Source organism: Aethalodelphis obliquidens, unplaced genomic scaffold (genome assembly GCF_003676395.1).
Source record: "Aethalodelphis obliquidens isolate GAN/ISIS:26980383/991018 unplaced genomic scaffold, ASM367639v1 scaffold86, whole genome shotgun sequence".
In the NCBI taxonomy this organism is placed as follows: domain Eukaryota; kingdom Metazoa; phylum Chordata; class Mammalia; order Artiodactyla; family Delphinidae; genus Aethalodelphis; species Aethalodelphis obliquidens.
Window position 1 is genome coordinate 2606532 of NW_020838030.1, and position 19618 is coordinate 2626149.

Sequence of the window (19618 nt, forward strand, 5' to 3'; positions counted from 1 at the left end):
AACCCTCTAATCATAATTAGAGGTGGTGGTATTACTACTGCTACTCTGAGATTGTGTAAAGTGGGATAAAGCATCCCCTGTATCCTTGAGACCAAGGTTTTCAGAGTGGAGGAAAAGAGATACAAATGTAACATAGAAGAGATTAAGTAAAAACACTAGTCCTGAAGTTGAATTGGAAACAGCATGTAATCCTTATGTGTATGCATGTGTGTGTGCACCTTTTTTTACCCTGCTCTGTTCACTGAAAAGATCAAGAAACGATTTAAAAAAAAGAATGCTAGCATATTAAAATGTTTATTAAGGCATGGTTCCTCTGTTTCTTTTCATAGGACTAAAAATACCTCTTGGTATTGGTGTCATGAAGATGAATATATTCTCAGTTGAAAGTAACTTGCGTCACACAAACAATCGAACAGTAGCGGTGGTTGATATTAATAATGAACAATCTCAGATCCTTGTCACCTGAGCTGCGTGTCTAGCTATAACCTGTCTGCCTTCGCTGTAACAAGAGAAAGTTGGTTGAAATGATTTCTACGGTCTTTTTTTATTGCTGTGAGTCTGATCATCATTCCATATTATTACACTGAATACGTGCTTTTCTGCCCTTCAGCATACTGTGCCTTATTTAAATGCACATTAGGAAACACTTTTCTGAAGCGCCTTTACCTGCCATGACACCTTCTCTGTGGGTCTTCCCTCTACGATCGCTTTTCTCTGGAACCACAGGCATCAGGAGGCGATTGGCTAAGGAAAGCGTGTTGCCACCAACCTTTGGATTCCTCTGCAGGCATCTGAAAGGCTGAGCTGGACCTATACAACTGATAGTGTGAAAAAGTTTCCAAGATGAGAGGAAACCACAAATTTCAAAACAGTATACAGTAAAACAACATTGGGGTTTGAAGAAAGTATGTGGAAATATTCACTTATTTTACCTTGCAGGTTTCTCCCGGGAGTACAATACGGTGGGTGGAAAAATGCTATGAGAAATGGGGGGGCATTACCTTTCTTTCCACATATCCTTATGCAGCTGCTTAAAATTATTTTAAAACTGAAGAATCATAAAGTGCATATAGTAAAAGGTACAGCTTGATGTATTTTCACAAACTGAATATTCTCGTATAATCAACACCTAGATAATGAATCAGCACAACCCCAGACCCCAGGTCCCCCTCATGCCCTCTTCCAGTCAGCACCCACCACCTCGGGTAACCACTATCCCTATCCCTGTGCTGTTAATTTTTTATGAGCATGAGTCCTTCTACAATATAAAATATCAAAAGAAAAACAGCCTCAAAGTAAGGATTCCATTTATTTATCCAAAACCCAAACAATATAACCTATTCTAGAAAACCAAAAGTAAATGTGGGTCACTAACTCCAAGAAGCTCACAGACAAATTAAATAACAGCGCTGGTGGAAACAAATACAGTGCTGCCAGCGCAAGGGAACGCTGGGGGAAGCTGAGGAAGGTTTCACAGAAAGGTAGGGCTTTGGAGAATGAGGAAGAGCTGGCTATCGACTGTTGCAAAACGTACAAAGGCTAGAAAGCAACGTTGTGAGCACAAATGAAGCTGGCTCTTTAAGACACCTGTTCATGGGGAGGCCTGGTTACAGGTTAACCCTAGCTGTTTTGGCTTCTGAAGCCACCAGTCAGAATGACATCACTGTTATCAGGTTACTCGGATGGAGGGCATTTGCTGGCCATGTAACGCGGAAAAGGAAGTCCTGGGGAACGCACCCCTCCTTGCCCAGGAGGGGAAAGCCATGCAGCGCCCAGAGGCTGGGAAGCCTATTATCAAATTCAACCACTGTCAGAAGTACATCTACAGCTTCAGCGTGCCGCCATGCTGCCCCCTCTGCCGGCAGGACGTGGGCTCCAGGAAGCTGGAGGAAGCACCTGTCAGCATCCCTAATCCGTTTACCGATGGGCATCAAGAAGAGTGTTCATTCCTCCTCAGACCAACTCAAGGGACGTTTCTTAGGTACAGTGTTTTATGTGTTGCATTGGATTGTGCAAAGCTTCCCTTCTCTGTTTTAGTCACTTAAACTTTCTTTTTCTAACGTGCTATATATAGTGTGAGAGTTGGTGGATAACCTTTTCAGCCGTCTGGTGTTAAATCCTAAAATGTTGGCCTTTTTGTTTCATAAGAATAGAAGGGTGCATACTTTCCTGGAATGATAAGTGCAAGACTATACGAAGGTCAAACCTGCTTATACAATTTTAAGAGAGAGGAATCGATAGCCTGGAGATTTTTTTTACCCATAGATTTTGTGCTAAGAGGCTAACTGGGAAAATGACCCAGCAGCTAATCTCATCAAAATAATACCTTTACTTCGAGTTAGTTTGTAACATTTGTGACAAGCAGGTACCCTGCACAGAGCCTGAAGGATGGCCACGTACAGACTATTTTGCATGGAGGTGCATGAAATTGAGACTAGAGCTAGTCTGTTTCAATGGTAGACGTCACCTGACTTTAAGAAACATTTCAGAAATCAAAAGAAAGGATGGTGCCTTCTTAAGAGTCCTGAGTTTACAGGTGGAATTGGAACTGGCCCTGCACGAGCCAGGTTTCAAGAGAACAGTGATGAGTAATGGTGCGAGCTTTGGGAAGTGTGTCGTGCACACTATTGTGGTCTGATGCCCAGACCTTCCTGCCTCCTTGAAACATACCCTCCTGAGTCCCTCCTGCCCTCTAGTGCTGGTTTGGGATAAGAAAATTGGAGTTGACTACTTTCCTGCTCGCTAACTTCCTTAATCAATTTCCTTCCAGTCCCTATGGGGATGAAATGAACCGACGTGTGTACAAGGCATTGGTCAAACACTAGGGGCACAACAGACTGCACTCCTGACCCTTCCTCGGGGAGGCAGCGGGATGCAGAGGGGACCGTGCAGGCTTGTACGCCAAGAAGCCCCCCATTCCTACCCTGATTCAGACCAGCTCCAGGACCCTCTCCGAGTCTCTGGTTCCTCACCTGTAAAATGAGGACCCGCTGACCTTGCAGAGTTGTGAGGGTCAGCGAAAAGGCCTATAAACCTGGCCCGGGTGCCAGGCACGACGTTGAACCAACACGCTCCTTCCTGTCCCAATATTTTCATACTCAGCTCAGAACGTGACTGGGAGAACCTTCATTTCTCCCTTAACCAGATTCATGAAGCCCAAACTGTTTTATAAGGCCCCTCATTCACGCTAACTTGGAGTTAGTAACTGGTTGGATTCCGAAAGCTTTTGAACAGAGCTTAAAATTCAGAATTCACTTCCTGTAACGCTGGTTCACTCAACAGGTGCTCGCTGAGCAGCTGTGTGTGGGAAATGCTAGGGATGTCACAGTGAACAAGCTGCTGCCCTGCTCTCCAGAAATGACACAACACGCGACAGGCTTTCAGGCTAGCCCCTGAGAAGCATTCCTCTCTTCTGTGATGTGGTGGTGACACTAACGGCCCTGGCCTCCCTCAGCAGCAGCAGAAAGGAGGTGGTGGTGTGGAAATACATCGTGTGCTTAGGCATCTTCCTATCCCCCTCAGGAACTCAGGCCAGGATCTGCAGAACCCAAGGAGCCCCCTGCCCACCAGTCCCTTGAAGGCCGAGTTCCAGACTAGTTTTTTCCCTCTCCTCCTGTTTCTAAACCCTCAGGACCAACTCCCACAACTCATCTTGAGACAATTTCATCTACTTCTTAAGAGAACCAGCAGTGACTCAAAGGAATCACGGAGGCTCTGATCTAACTAGATGAGGATCCCTCAGGGCTGCCATATAGGGCCGTGCAGCTTGTGGACTGCACAAAGGCACCTGGCCAAGGCAGTGGCGGGTACCGAAGTTCAGCCTGCATTCCACTCACCCCGGGCAGCACCCTGGGCAGACCTGCATCTGCAGGAAGAAGGGGCACCTTTTCTTAATCTGTACAAAACTATCATATGGGATAGGGGTGGCCCTGGCCCTGCCCCATCACATGCTTCTGTAACACTTCTCAATCTATTAAAAACTTGTTAAACTAAAACTAGAAAAGTCTTCTCTGGAAGCAGGCAAACCCTGTGAGGCAGGGACCTCATTTCCCGTTGTGTCACTAGCACTTCACTTCAAATGACAGGCCCGTAGTTGACATGTTGCATGAATGAGAAATAACTGGAGGAGAGCGGGAGTGAGAGGGAACGCCTGGGATTTAGGCGGGAAACAGAGAGGCTGTACATGCAGGGAGTGATCTGCGGATGGCACACATCCAGGTCCAGCACCGTGATCGGCCACCCAAGACTTACTGTTTTTCCCAGCTTCATTCTCAACCTCTGAACCCACAGGGTCTCAGAAAACTCACAGTGGCTGCAACAAGACGGCCTGGGGGGACTGCTCTGAAGAGGTGGGCAGCCATTTGTGTCCTTGGCCATTGTAAACCCCGGGACTGCCTGCTTTAACGAGGAAGCAAACATTCAGAACTGTGGTCTGACAAAGGAGCGCGTCATTTAAAAACTACCTGACTTATGTGACACCTCTACATGGTAGCACTCAACAGGCATTTTAATCTTACAACCAGCTTGCTAGGAGCTAATGCTATTTCCATCTGACAGGTGAGAAAGTCTCAGGGCAAACAAGTGATAGCCTGGGATCATATATAGAGGTTAAATTACCTGGAGTTACACATCTGATGCACAGCCTCGGGGGAAGAATAATTTCAGGAAAGAAGGGCTGTCCAGGAAAAGTGAGTGTGGCCACAGGCTTCAAGACCATATTAGTTTCAAAGGTAGAAGTCCACCGAGGTGCTTTCAGGACACTCTCACCCACGTTGGCCTGAGGAACAGGCTGCCCTCTCACACTTAAGGAGGAAAGAATCAGGAGCTTCCTCAACAGCTGACAGCCGGGTGGGCCCCTCTGCTGCAGAGCCAGGCGTCATGCGGACGTTACGCTCCAGCAGGGCTGGCCTTCCAGCACACTCACCTTTAGGACTGCGGGGGCCAAGAAGATCCAGAGGGGGTGCAGGGCACTGTTTTCTACCTCACACATACTCTTGGCCTTTCCACTAACCTGGTCTCTGGCACCGAGGCCGAGTTCTGGCACCGGCCAAGAGGGGAGGCCCACTGTTCTCCTCCCACTTTAAATACCAATTCCACACGCCTAGTGTGTGCAGATGAGAGGACAAAAACGCTCTTGTTTCTTCTAGGGAGTATGACGGAAGGTCTGATCTTCACGTGGGGATAACCAACACAAATGGTAAGTGCGCTTTCATAGCTTAAAAAGCTCCCCCAATACCTGGTTAGAAGAGAGCAGTATTTCTAGAGAAAAAGTAATGTGGCAACGTTACTAACAATACTAAGTATCTGAAAGCTCTTTAATGTTTTCTCAGCCAAGAGCTGAGAAAACATTAAAAACATTGCAAACCTGTATGTTTTTTGTTAGTTTTTAAGAGAGGAAGAAACAGACATCTGGAGAGGTTGAGTTGTCCAAGACCTCATCTTGTGTTAGAAGCAGACCCTCTGCTCCCAATGCCACACTCAGCCCCCTGCCACTGGGTCCTCATACTTGGGGTCTCCAGGGGCCAAGCAGGAACACCAGGGATAAACTGGGGGGACACAGCACCTGAGCGTGCGGTAGGGCCTGCGAAAGTTTGCTTTAAAAAATCAGAAAAGCAGCACATTTAAATAAAATGGTTCCTTTGGCCAGATTTAGCTTGGAGGGCACAGTCTGCAGGAAAAGGCCTGGGGAGTGCCGCCAGCAGGAGGGTGCAGGCCTGGGAATGGTGAGCGAGGCCAGCCACTTGCGGCTGCGATCAGGTCCCACAGGTGAAGTCTGATTACAGCCCTTGCTGCTCCCTTGAGGCAGGAGAACTGACACTGTGAACAGAAACCTAGGACTGGGTTTTGAACTCATTGACTGTCACGAACAGTCAAATCTGCACCAGTCTTTGTCAGGAGAAATGTACTGCTGATTTAAGGAAGTGAGACGGACGCCTTTGTAGACAGAGAACTTCAACAAAAATATCTGGAGATGATCACCCCAGCACCTATTACTGTCTCGTTTCTCTGGGACAACCTCGGGTGCTGAGAGCATGGAGGCAGAGGCTCCCTGGAGGAGGGGCTTCGAGAGCTCTCGGACTGCAATCGGGAAGTGCTTCTGGGCTCCTGTTGTGTGCAGTTAGCAGGTGGCTGCTGTCCCGTTCACCGGGGTGCGTTTCCCCTGACGCCTCGGTGTGATTTTGGTTTTGGCGGCAGGAGTCGTGTATAATTACACGGTGCACGGTGTCCAGCGAGACGAAGCGGGCTGGGGGCAGAGCGTGAGCATCCCGCTCCTGCAGCCCGGCATGTTTGGACTGATGGACCAGTGGGACAAGTACCTGGAAGACTTCTCCACCACGGGGGCCTGGCTGCCTCACAGGTAGGACAGGGCCCTCACTCACCACCAGGTGCCATCACAGCTCACAGAGGACGCTAAGCTGCACTGACTTGCGTGTTGAGCCTGTACTGAGATAGTAGCGTCTGTAACAGAATTAAGCAGGGGCTGAATTACTTGGGGTTTCTGCAGAGGTCAGCTAGCACACATTTCCCCGACAGAACCACAGCACTCTAAGAGCTGAAGGGACCAGACCTTAGTACTCCAGTTATTTCACTTATTTGACTCCTTTACACACTCGACATTTAATAATATGTACAGCAAAACCCACAGTATTATATTCCCTTAAAACAAAACAATTTTAAATGAGGTTCAAAATGTAAACCTATCTAAAGCGCCCCCCATTTTAAGTTTCAGCAAGTTTGAAATTAATTTATCGATTCCTTGCCCCCTTATCACTGTAGAAGATATATAGCATACTTGTGGACTTAAACTGTCCTGATGCTTCCCTTGAAATAAGTTTAGACACTGTAGGATATCATAAAACTCAGACATGGAATTCCACTTCGAGAATCTAGAATTTCAGTGAAATTAAGTTCTCCAAATTGGGGCCTATATGCAACTTGAGTCACCACTCTGGACACCTCGGTGAGTCCTAGCTGTACTTAAGCTGCAAGCAGAAATAGCCCCAGATGCCAAGTGTCCCTCTGACCTGCACCTCTGGACACTATGTCATCAAGGGGGCCAGCACACATGGGGGCCCAGCTTGCAGCGAGGTTAAAATTATGAAAGGCCTTGGGCAGCTCAGGGCTAAGCCTTGTCTTCTCGACGCCCTTGCCCCATAAGGTACGAAGAAGACCACCACAACTGCTACAGCTACGCCCTCAAGTTCATTAACTGCGTCCTGGCCACACAGGGCGAGGAGCGGCTGGACCGGGACGAGTTCACGGAGAAGTTCGTGATCCCGAGGACGAGGAAGGCTTCCAAGTACATCATGCTCTACCGCATGATAGAAGAGCACGGCTTCTACGTCATCGAGCCCCCTGGTCCCCAGACAAGCCCAAGTCCGGGAAGCGGCTCGTGCTGAGCGCGCATCGCACCTGAGAGCAGACAGGAAGTGATGTCTGGGGGTTCCCGCCTGGAACAGCTACTGGGCCTCTATATGTCTTCAACTGTGTTTAATAAAAAAGAGTTAGACGGCTTCCCTTTACGCATATTTCAGCTTACTGCAGTGTAAGAATTTACGAAATGAATAAAAATTGTCCTGGGTTTTCAAAATTGTAGGCACCACAACTAAAATTGTTTTCACCGTAGTTTGGGGTCCATGTTACAGCGTAAAGTGGCAGCATCTTTTTTTCACAGAGCAATGAGAACTCTTCCTATAAATTAAGTAGGGAACAAATTCACCTTTCACTGTGAATCCAGAAATTGGGGATTTGTAGGAAGAGACCCTTACAGTTTACGAAGTAATGACTGCCTTCACCTCATTGTTTTTATATAAAAAGCACATGGTAACCTTTTGACAATCAATAATAGTTAAAAAAAAAAAAAAAGGAAAAAGGTCTCAGAATCTGAGCCGGGAACCATGCACTCCTCCTGGGTCAGCCTTTCTGTGTCTACACGCACAAACAGGACTGGCAATTCCTCAATCAACCTGTTTCCCTGGCCTGAGGTGGGGAGTTGGGGTGCTGGAGTTACCACAGCGAATCACCTCCTCTGCCCACTCTAGGTGCAGAATTCAGAAAGGACACGATGAAAGTCCGTCTTCTGTCACTCATACCTTCAGGAGGAGGAAGGGGACGACTGAGATGAGTAACCACAAGGATTGTTAACAAGCACATTAGAATTTTTACACCCAGATAATCAGACTTTAAATAGCCAGTGATCAAAACATTTCAGGATTCCTCTTTGGAAACTGCTTCCACAACTCTCTGTTTTTGACCAAACGTGATATACTATCCACCTAATCTTATTCCTCAGCGTGGGCACCGAATCATGTCTAATTTCCAAAAACCAAACCCATCTTCAAGGTAGCAATAGTTACTCAGTAATAAAGATATTCCGAAAACTTGCTACAGATTCTTCAAGTTTGTTTCCAAAGAGGCATTGGTCAGTGTTCCACACTAGCGACTTCAGTGGGAAAAATTGCAGGCAGCTCAACATTTGCATTTGTTAAGTTTTAGGACTGTTCTTTAAGAAATACAAAACTTCCTACCTAGAAAATGAGACCACCTTAAATGACCTGCCTGCTACTCTGTGTTCAAGGAATCATAAAGACCTCAGCGGGTAAAGATGAAAGGGGCGTGGGGTTTGGGGGATATTCCGATTTGCCCCATTCTCTTTAAGCTCTGTCTTAGGACTCTGCTTCCCTGGACCAGTTCTTTACCCTATTATTAGTAATCATAACAGCTGCAATTAACGCGTATTCATAAAAGACTCTACACCAGAGTAAACACTTCTTACTCTTCTCTTTTAATCTCTAAGACCATCCTGTGAGGTAGGTACTGACATCATGCCCATTTTACAGATGACAAGGGAAACGGACTTGCCCAAAGGCACCCAGTGGCAAAACCAGGGTTCAGACCAGGTTTGACTGCAAAGCCTGTGCAGTTACCTCCAGCACCTAGCGACCCGAAAGCGACCAGTGGCACGCAGGGTGTACGGCAACTGGGTCAGCAATTTGCCATCGTTAGAGAAGATAAGCATTCTGCTTTCATCAGCATTCAAATATGAACAGCAGATAAGAAACATGTCATAAAACAATTAAAATAAGAATTGTTGGGACTTCTCTGGTGACACAGTGGTTAACAATCTGCCTGCCAATGCAGGGGACATGGGTTCAAGCCCTGGTCCGGGAAGATCCCACATGCCACAGAGCAACGAAGCCCGTATGCCACAACTACTGAGCCTGCACTCTAGAGCCCGCAAGCCACAACTACTAAGCCTGCGTGCCAAAACTACTGAAGCCTGTGCGTGCTACAACTACTGAAGCCTGTGCGCCTAGAGCCTATGCTCTGCACCAAGAGAAGCCACCACAATCAGAAACCTGTGCACCGCAACAAGGAGTAGCCCCCGCTCGCCGCAACTAGGGAAAGACCGCGCGCAGCAATGAAGACCCAATGCAGTCAAAAAAAAAAAAAAAAAAAAGAGAATTGTTAATATTAGAAACGCTAATTTCATGCTACTTCCTCCAAGTGCTTGACCTTGATTTTCAAACAAAGCTTTAACAATCCCCACTCCCTATTTTCGGGGCTGCTCTACACCCTGGAGGTGCCTTTGGTAGCGGTCGGCCTCGTATTTCTTCTTTCACTTCAGCAGGCTACAAATGCCCTGCTCACAAAACCACAGTACCAGCCTACAGGTTTTACCCCAGTAAAGGAAATGCGGCATCAGAATACCACAGACAGATGGGCGATGTGGCTCAGCTCTGCAGAAGTGTGAGCTGAGAATCCTCAGCACTGGCACCAACTCCAACCCCAGATGAAATCTGAGGTCCACCTGGCAGCCCAAGTGCACTCCTTCACATCAGCGGTGAGCGCAGCCCTGGGCACACATGTGTCTCCGTCAGCGCTCCTGGGATGATGGACGGCTGGGCTCCCGTTCACAGCAAGGCCACAGAGTCACCGATCCGCAAGACTAAACTAACCCACACGAAGGCATTTTTCCAAAGCCTCCACAGCGTGCATGGATTACTCTTATAACCAGGAAAACCCAATAAACGATATTAAAAAAACAAGAAGCCACCCGCAATGGCTGCACCTCGCTCCCTTCGTGCAGGAAGTGCTTACCATGGTACCCCTCCCCCATCCCCAGAGCTGTCTTCACTACTTTACCTCGAACTTTTTCTGTCACCTCCTCCTCCACTGTGTTACCTACCAGGGCATAAAATAGGCTTTTTACTTCCTAGAGGAAATAATTATGTCAATGCTCACACTTCTGGTTCATCTGAAAGGGAAAAAAGCACACCTATAATGTGCCAGATTCTTTCACAGACCATCTCATTTAGTCTGCGAAACAAACTCCGGAGCTAGTAATTATGCCCACTTCACAGGTGAGGAAACTGAGGTTCAGAGGGATTAAGCAATGTTCCCAAGGTCACCACTGTTTTCCTAGTGCAGACCTGGACTCTTGGACCCAGGTTTTTCTTTTTTTGTTTTATTTTGTGTTTTTTTTTGCGGTACGCGGGCCTCTCACTGTTGTGGCCTCTCCCGTTGCGGAGCACAGGCTCCGGACGCGCAGGCTCAGCGGCCATGGCTCACGGGCCCAGCCGCTCTGCGGCACGTGGGATCTTCCCGGACCGGGGCACGAACCCGCGTCCCCTGCATCGGCAGGCGGACTCTCAGCCACTGCACCACCAGGGAAGCCCCGGACCCAGATTTCTCTGATTCCACCCTTTCTACTCTATCAGAATGTGCCATCTAAACGTCAGGAAGAAGAATATCTACCTTTGAAATACTGCTTCTGAAAATGGAAAGATTCCAAAAATTTTTAAATGCTAAAAAACTTTCACTTAAAAGAAATCATAGTGAATTACTTTGAAATAAAAAGTACTGCCTTAGTTTAACAACTTCACAAATTTGCTTTTCCATATCATGTATTCTTAACTGAGGCAACCGTATATTTCACAAAATGGTAAAAAGACTAAAAATTTTCAGCTTATATATTAAAAACCAAAGATTTAAGATAAACTCATGGATTTAAATCTCTCTCAATTTTAGAAATGGGCCTCAGTTACAGTCTTATGGAAGCTAACATTCATGGGATAATTGAGTCTGTAATCAGTTTTTTTTTTGCGTTACTGTACGCGGGCCTCTCACTGTTGTGGCTTTTCCTGTTGCGGAGCACAGGCTCCGGAAGCACAGGCTCAGTGGCCATGGCTCACGGGCCCAGCCGCTCCGCAGCATGTGGGATCTTCCCAGACCGGGGCACGAACTCGTGTCCCCTGCATCGGCAGGCGGACTCTCAACCACTGCGCCACCAGGGAAGTCCCTGTAATCAGGTTTTAAAAAATTCAATTCGGTTGGAAAAATCACAAGTGGGAGGTGGGTGATGGGGAGGAGAGACATTTAATTTCTTTTTAGCCTAAGTACTTTCCCCACAGGGGAACACTAAAAACCACATTCAAGTAAAGAGCAACTTTTTTTTTTTTTTAAAGAAAATGAAAATGGTTTAATAAAGGTAAAATAATTAAGACAAAATAAAAACTTTAACAATAAGTAACAATGAACTTTCAGATCTGTATGCTATGCTCAAAAATGCTGGGAAACCTAACCAGGTCCAGCCTGGTAAACCTGCCTAAAACTATGTCCCATTCATGTTGGTTTAATCCCTGCCAAGTGTTACATATAAACGAATTATTTTATAGAATTGAATCTCTTTATGAGGGAATTTTAGAACAGTGAAGGCACAGATATCACCATTTTCCCTTATAGTTTGGGGCTGAGGTCAGAAGGCCAGCCTCCACAAAGGCGGGAGAATCAACCTACGGTAATCATCTGTGTAAGCAGCAGCTGTCACAGGCAGTGTGCACTGTGGCTGTAAGGACATGGTGCCTCCTCCTTCCCCCAGATGAACGCTCACAGCTGCAGAGCTGAAGGGCGTTATGGGCCAGGCTCTGTGCTTAAAGCACCCTGTAAGGACCGGCCGCTGCACCCTCCAGCAACCCGCTGGGGGAACGCTATTATTTTTTTAGCAGTGCCACGTGGCTTGCAGGATCTCGGTTCCCTGACAAGAGGTTGAACCCAGGCCCACGGCAGTGCAAGTGCTGAGTCCTAACCACTGGACCGCCAGGGAATTCCCACTAACATTATATTATTATTTTTACTTTCTTTTATTGAGGTGAGAGTCATAAACAGTATCATCGGTCCATCTTAGAGATAAGAAAATCAATGCTCATAAGGGCAAGTAAATCGTCCAAGGTCACAGAACCAGGAGAGGCAGAGCTGAGATCTCAATGTGTCCTTTCTAGAAGGCTCATTCCACTACACTGACTTCAGTAAAATTCTCTCTGGGGAAACTACGAGCTAAGAACCACACTCTGCACCGACGTTCCTGACCTTGGATCCACAGAGGGTCCTCATGGAATCTGCGAACCCCTGACACTGTGTGCTAAGTGACATGGACCAGCACGTTCCTGGTGACAGGGGCCCCGGGCTATACCCCAACCTTGAGGTTGCCAGCACACTGCCACTGCCCCGCGTTGCCAGCACACCCCAGGCCCTGCCTGGAGTGGTGGGTGGCCTTCCCCTCTAACCTCCACTGGATGAGCCCTAGCAGGGCTGTTCTGTTGACTCATATGATTTTTCTGGGCCGGTGTCACTTCAGCTGTGGTGATCTCACAGAGGTACCGAGGGCTCTTGGTTCAAGTCCCCCGCGTGGACATCCTGGCGGTGGCATACGGCGGCCACCTCTGAGCCTCCCTATTCCTCCTGTGGAGTGTCCCACTCCCTGAACTCAGAGGCTGCTACGGGCTAAACAAGAACACAAAGGTATCTGCCCCATCTCGACTCTCACTATCCAAACATTGGCTGTAATGGTTTGCAAAAAAACATTAGCCCATATTGGCTATCCAAGTGAAAAATGACGAATACGTAAGAGCCTGCAACAAAATCCTCAAGTTCTGAGTGTCTGAACCGAACAGAGGCCGCAGCACACGCCGCCGTCTTAGCCGACTGCCGGGAACTTACGCTGTTTAGGTGTGTAGTGTGTTACCACTTCATTTTCCCCACTTTATTAGGTGAAACTGTCCCCTCTGGAAGTGGAGAATTCCATGAAGAAAGCAGGTGAGTTTCAGACGCTGAGGAAATCCCCTCTGTTAGGAAAAAAAGCTGGAGCGACAGTCTATTGAGAAGGGTGATCATATAAAAGGTATAACCTCGGCCAAGTACGTGCGTCCCTTTCCTGTGTATGGTTTTTGCATTGGGTGGGTGACAAAGCACAACTTGTGAAATGCGTGGGTTCCACAAAGTCTCGCAGTCTTCTGGAGCACGGGAGCTATTTTTATCAAGCTAGTGAGATTCGTGTGTGGAGGATGCACAGCCAGTCAGCGTGATGCCACTGAGCACATGCTGGTACAGATGGAGAGTTAGAAAGTGATGGGGAACGAGGATCTGGTGATGGACTTCGGTTTTAAAGCCAGCCTGGAAGGTCTGGGAGATTTATGTAAGCCTGACTGCAGCTGCATGGAAGGCTGCAGCAGCTCCCCCAGTGAACCCCTGAAATTCCCGAAGGTGGCTACTGCAGAGCGAATTTCCAATCTTGATGAACCTGAGCTTTTTTTTTTTTTTGAAAACAAAGCGCATGGCCTGCTACACGGTGTTCAAACCATACACATGACGCAGGAGAATCTTTCACACAAGCCTTCTTTGACGGAAGACGATGCTTCTAGGCATCCTTCTAGAGCTTTCAGTTACGGATAATAACTGTGGTCTTTCCGCTTTCACACACCTTTAATGTAGCCTTTATTCCAAGGAGTCACCACAACCTTCAAAGCGTATCAGCTGATGATACAGTACCTGGAGAGCTGAGAGGGTGACTGAACTTTGATGAAGGATTCATGGCAGAGTTTTTACCAGAAGGGCATTCGATGCACTGATTAGGCTTGGAAAGGAGTGTCATCACAAATGATGAATGAAATAGGAAAGAAACGGCTCTTGAAATTTTTTGCTGACTTTCAAGGTTTTGATAAAGTGGTGATTCAAAGCCAAGTCTTCTGCGGTGTAAGGAGCCCGGAGTAAGCAAGGCGGACGGTAAAAATGCTGACCAACTATTCTCATCACTGATGAAGAGCAAGAAGGTTGCCACAGGCTCTTTCAAACGGATGGGCTTTACTGGTCTGAAACAGGGAAGGAAGGGGAGCTCCATCACCTGGACTCCAAATCTGTAAGACGCAGATCACGCCGACGAAACGGTCTGGCTGCCAGAGCGGTATCGTGAGGAGAAGAGAAGCAACCCCTTAAACACTCAACCTCAAGCAGAATCTTCAGTCATCAGGAGCTCTAAGCCCAAGGTCAAGGGAATGCAAACAGAGGCCCATTTTGGTGTTTTCATCCCACAGCTTCCCAAGATGGTTCTTAGCCGTCCGCTTCTGGGGTACTTGGTGTCAAGGAGAAGGCTGCCGGCCAGTGATGTGAATTTGGGCACTGGGTGGATCTCAGACATTGTTCACCGTCCCCTCCACCCATCCCCCCCCAGCCCCCGCTGCCCCTCAGGCAACTCTTCATTGTCATCTAAACAATTTAAAAAAGGGCTTCGTTTACTGTGTTTTACCAAATATTAATTACATTCACTATATATCTCCATTCATTTTTTCACCACATATTTTTATTTTATAACGAGTTCAGTGAAGCAAGATACAATTCTTATCTAATCCTGTACAATATTGTTGTGTACTCTACACAACGTGCCCACCAATAAGTTCACTGAGAATTAAATAATGAGGTAACGTGTTTTAAAAATGCTTCCTATGATACAGAAATCCTTGGTAGACAGTAAATGGAATTTCCCATGTTTGCGAAATTGGCTGAAGTTCCTGGAGAGCTGGAGACCTGTGGACAGAAGCCCCTCTTCCAGGACAGATTGGACGTGGGTAATGAGAGAGGCAGGTGCACAGTGGTGCCCTGAAAACTGCAGAGCCATTTGGAGAGAAACTACCATTTCAGGTAAAATCAGAGAGTAACAGAAGTTGCCTGTTGCTGGGAGGGTCCTCTTGGGACTGGCCTAGTCCAGCCCCCTCGCAGAAAGGACGAGGCCCTGAGGCGAGAGGCCCGGGGTCAGTGAGTGACCGATCAAGGACAGAACCTGTAGTCCCCGCACAGGGCTCTTCTTCCCTGTGTAATTTCAACTTCTAACACACTAACACTTTCCGGTGCTCGGAGTGCCACGCTCTTTAAAACTTTTACATTAATGGGCAATTACAATAAAAGGACTCTTTACCTCGCCCTGAACTTGGCTTATACAGGAGACTCAGTAATATTTGCTGGTGAAATCAGAAACCTGAGGCTGAGTTGTTAAAGTTCGTCTTGATCGCTCCTCTCCCGTGAAGAAACCCACCGGCTCAGAATCACCTCCTGTAACCAATCAAAATACAAAGGCGACTGAATTGCAAAAACAGAAATGAACGAACGTGAACACGCTAGGCATACAGCATGGCAGAGACATTTTGTAGAGAGCTGTCTGTACAAGGATGATACCTGCTCCCCATTCCTTGTAACTAAACATTTGGAGAAATGTGAATGTAGCAAACAGACCTCATGTGGAAACATCTACAGCGTCTACAGTAATCACCCCAAGATTCTAAGAGCTACCCCTGCTGTGGTCTCCCACCAGCACATTTCAGGAACAGGAGTGCTGGTGCGAACCCACCCTTCAACACAGTACCAGGTCTGCGACGGTGCTGGTGTGTCTGGGGCAGCACGGGGAAGGGAGACGTGGGTCTCGACTGGCATTTTATGAAGAGCTGAGCCAGTGGGTATGAGCAGGATAAACAGCGGGACGAGGCGCTTGGGCCCTGGGGACCAACGGCTGGCCTGCTGCGGGATGGGCAACTGGATGGCGGGTCGGCAGTGCCGGCAGAGAAAATCCCACCAGGAAGATGCGGGAGCCTCAGCCCAACACAGGCCCCCAGCAGCCAGACAAGATGTTCAAGGAGGTGGCGAGCCAACAGTGACCCTGGTCGTTTCAGGGGCCGAGACCCAGGAGAGGTCTGGGCTGCTCCCAGCAGGGGCGGAAACCAGAGGACATCACAGGACAAGGGGCCGCAGGGTTAAGGGGGAGCGAGGCTGGGTTCAGAGGGGAAGGACCTGAGAGGGCTCTCGTTGCCGAGGCGAGACGCTTTTCCCGTCCTGTCTCGGGACCACAGGTTCCAAGGGACGCAATACGCTGGGCAGAGCCTTTGTGACGACATGAATTTGTTGGCGAGTTCACCTACCTGAACTTTAATTTGTTTCATGCATTCTGGTGACTCCATTTCTTTGTCAGTCATGGTGGAGGGTTTAATCAAATAGCACAGCATAAATTCCTATTGAGACATGAAAAACAAACTCCGTATCCCACAAAACAAATCCAAATCTGGGCAGGAAATGCGGCCGCCTCCACCCCCTCTCAGTGTGTGCTGCCCGAAGCTCACAAAGCATGTCCGTTTCCTCCCGGGAACGTAACCAGGCCCCACTCTGGACCAAAGACCTGCCGTTCAGTCATCGTTGACATGGCAGGAGAATGCAAACAGAGCACATATGCTGATTATAAACACAGCATTTAAAATATTCAATACTGGAAACGGTTTAGACCCCTATTTCTCTAGGACAAAGTGACTCGCACAGGATAAAGCCTAAGCAACGTAGCCTGCGCCCAGGCAGCCGCCATCTGGCCCTGCTGGCCCTTCCGGCCTCAACGCCCTGCACGCCTCCAGCAGCTGTGGGAAGGAGAACTCAGAGAGTTACTGAGTAGCAGAGAACACACAAAACTTCCATTCTTCGTAGTCCTGGTATGAGACGAAATGTCCCTCCTAACTTGACGGCAGTGGGATATCGGAGAACACAGGTGGGGCAGTCACGTGGCTCTGGGTTTGAATCCCAGCTCTGCTCATGAGCTGTGTGTTCTTGGACTGGTCACCCAACATCTCTGACTCTGATCCCTCACCCTTCGGATGAGGATAATAACAGGGTAGTGAGAAAAGACATAAGGTGTTTAGCGATAAATATTAATTCCCTTCCTCTCTCTCTTTGAGAGATCTGCTACCTATGAAAAAACAAACACGTCAGTGTTTTCTGAGTCGTCTGTGAATGAGTGGGAGTGGATTCTGAGCACGTGCTGGTTGAGCTGGCCCCCAGGAAGGAAGGCAATGCCCACTGACACCCATCCCCATGGGAAACCTCGGAGCTCCACCCCTGGAGCTGTGCACCAGCTGGTGGGGGGACAAACGGAGAGGAGGACCAGCTTCCAGAGCTTCGTTCACACAAATGCTCTGCGGTCCCTACACGTGACTTTTATGCTTCTACCACAATTAAGACGAAAAATCCAACCATTTAAATGACACGTGAACCCCAAAGCTGAGGCGGTGTTACCTTGGAGACACTGACTGAAACTCTGCTCAAGGCGGCCAGGGACCGCCAGCTGAGAGGTCTGCGAGGAGAGCCCTCAAAACGGTCATCCACCAGCTCGATGATGACAGAGTAACTGGAAAACAAGGCAAAGGGTGTTTTAAAAAAAAAAAACATGAAGTCAACCCATTTACAAAGAACAGTGCTTGGGACTTCCCTGGTGGTCCAGTGGTTAAGAATCCACCTTCCAACGCAGGGGACGTGGGTTCGATCCCTGGTCAGGGAACTAAGATCCCACATGCTGCGGGGCAAATAAGACCGCGTGCCGCAACTACTGACCATGCAGGCCACAACTAGAGAGCCCGTGTGCCACAACTACAGAGCCCACGTGCTCTGGAGCCCAAGCACCACAACTAGAGAGAAGCCTGAGCCCTGCAACGAGGAGCCCACGCATCGCAGCGGAGGATCCTGCGTGCTGCAACTAAGACTCGATGCAGCCAAAAATAAAATAAATAAATGAATATTAAAATAAAATAGAAATAACATTGTTTGTCCTACCAAGAACGAAAATACAGAAAATAAAACACACAGCATCTGATCCTGAATTCCCCTAGACTACTACTGGGAAAAGTATTAATGAAAAACTCACACTTTACATTACAAACTATAAGCCTGATTCAGCACTTACAGGAAAGGAACAGAAATATTTCTCCCAGCGTGAAACCTGTGAATTCACTCAACTGTTTAGATAATAATACTCACTGATATGAAGATGAATAATTACTATATAATAGTAACTGCATAGATTAACTCAATGTTTAATGCTAAAACATAAATTATCCTGACCTATTTATTATTTTATAGATAGTGTAACAACTTCAACTTATAAGGGACAGACATACAGTATCTATTCCTATTAAACCAGGAGGAATTTGACTCTGATTATTTGTGTGCCTCTGAAAATTGAATTGGGGCTCAGAAATTTCCTCCTGTCACTTTAAGCCATGAACTTACTTACAAATCACTCCAATAAATCACGAGCTTGGGATAAACACACACATACTAATATGTACAAGATAGATAACCAACAAGGACCCACTGCATAGCACAGGGAACTCCACTCAATTATTCTGCGATAACCAAAATGAGAAAAGAAACTAAAAAAGAATGAATGTATGTGTATGTGTAACGCAATCACTTCGCTGTACAGCAGAAACGCACACAACACTGTAAATCAACTATACTCTAAAAAGAAAAAAAAAATCACTCCAAACCTTGCGTGGTAAAATGGAGGGCCTTTGCGATACAACACTGCAAAGAGAAAGAAAGAAAACTGGTAACCGCTCGAAATCCAAGTCTCATTTCATACTTATAAAGTATTTTCTTCTTCAAACACCCAGTGCTCTCTATGTGGGTAACCTGTAATACACCCTGTGGTCTGTTTTTAAAACCCAAACTGTTTTTTCCCCTGGAACAAAAATTAGCAAAGCAAATCTGGTGCCAAGACCCTAACACCCTCGTCCCACCCGCGCCCCACAAATGAACTCCAAATCCAAGCATAAGCAATTTTTGTCCTGTCTCTTGTCTTACACTCTCCAGAGAGAGAGTGTGAAATCAGGTCAAGCGTGTCAAGTTGGTATAACGAGGACCGACATTCAGTTATTCATTTCAAATCTTCTGAATCGTCATTCAGGGTCTGAGCTCCTCTGGCCGGTACAGGATAGGTGCTTGTGCTAAAGATGAATGAGACTCATGCCTACTTTTAGGAAATTCAAAGTCAAGTGGGGAAAAAGTCACATAAGCACACACGCCACTCGGAGACCCGCCTGCCCACCCCGTTCAGTCTGTGGAGGTCAGAGTGGCTGGCCGGGGTCTGCCGTGGACCGTGGAAGTGCAGGCGAGCCCTCGGGGGCGCACAGCCTGTGGCAGGCTGCGGAGATCTGCCCAACCAGATCTGTTTGCTCTCTCTCCAGGCACGTGAGAGTATCAGCCTCCCAAGCAGCAAGGAGTGGCTGTGTGTCCCGGGGCACTTCCTGATTGGCCCAGAAAACCCTCCTCGGCACCGAGCCTGTGCTTGTTCCTTTGTGAGGCCGAGTGAAGCTCGTGGGACCACAGAAGAAGCCGGGCCCCTGCAGTCCCTGTGGGGATGGTCCACCTACCACTCAGACACTGGCTTTGGATTTCACGTGAACAGAATTAACTTCTAGTGTTAATTAAGCCCATGAAATCTGGAATTTATACGTAACTACAGCCGCAGGAATTACCT

General features: G+C 47.6%; 2 protein-coding genes across 14 annotated transcripts in view; one reads left to right on the top strand and one right to left on the bottom strand.

Annotated features, from left to right (window-relative positions):
* The window catches only part of LOC113613285 (peroxisome proliferator-activated receptor gamma), a 231601-nt gene that overhangs the window by 7391 nt on the left and 204592 nt on the right, over nt 1-19618 (bottom strand). For 5 of the 13 annotated variants that reach the window (XM_027093889.1, XM_027093890.1, XM_027093899.1 and 2 more), the window contains 4 exons: nt 18627-18663; nt 17377-17488; nt 16242-16331; nt 14513-15381 (listed from right to left, as the gene is read on the bottom strand). In XM_027093889.1, the coding sequence (XP_026949690.1) occupies nt 15322-15381; nt 16242-16331; nt 17377-17488; nt 18627-18663 (299 nt within the window). In that variant the 3' untranslated portion in view covers nt 14513-15321. Of the gene's footprint in view, nt 1-666; nt 819-6317; nt 6460-7413; nt 7486-8011; nt 8094-10146; nt 10186-14512; nt 15382-16241; nt 16332-17376; nt 17489-18626; nt 18664-19618 lie in introns of those variants that run through there. The other 8 variants (XR_003430152.1, XR_003430155.1, XR_003430154.1 and 5 more) reach the window with 7 other exon arrangements.
* On the top strand, nt 1668-7407 carry MKRN2OS (MKRN2 opposite strand). The gene is made up of 4 exons (XM_027093901.1): nt 1668-1981; nt 5148-5197; nt 6196-6358; nt 7160-7407. Exons 1-4 carry the CDS (start codon nt 1683-1685, stop codon nt 7398-7400), a joined length of 753 nt encoding a protein of 250 aa, XP_026949702.1. The 5' UTR covers nt 1668-1682; the 3' UTR covers nt 7401-7407.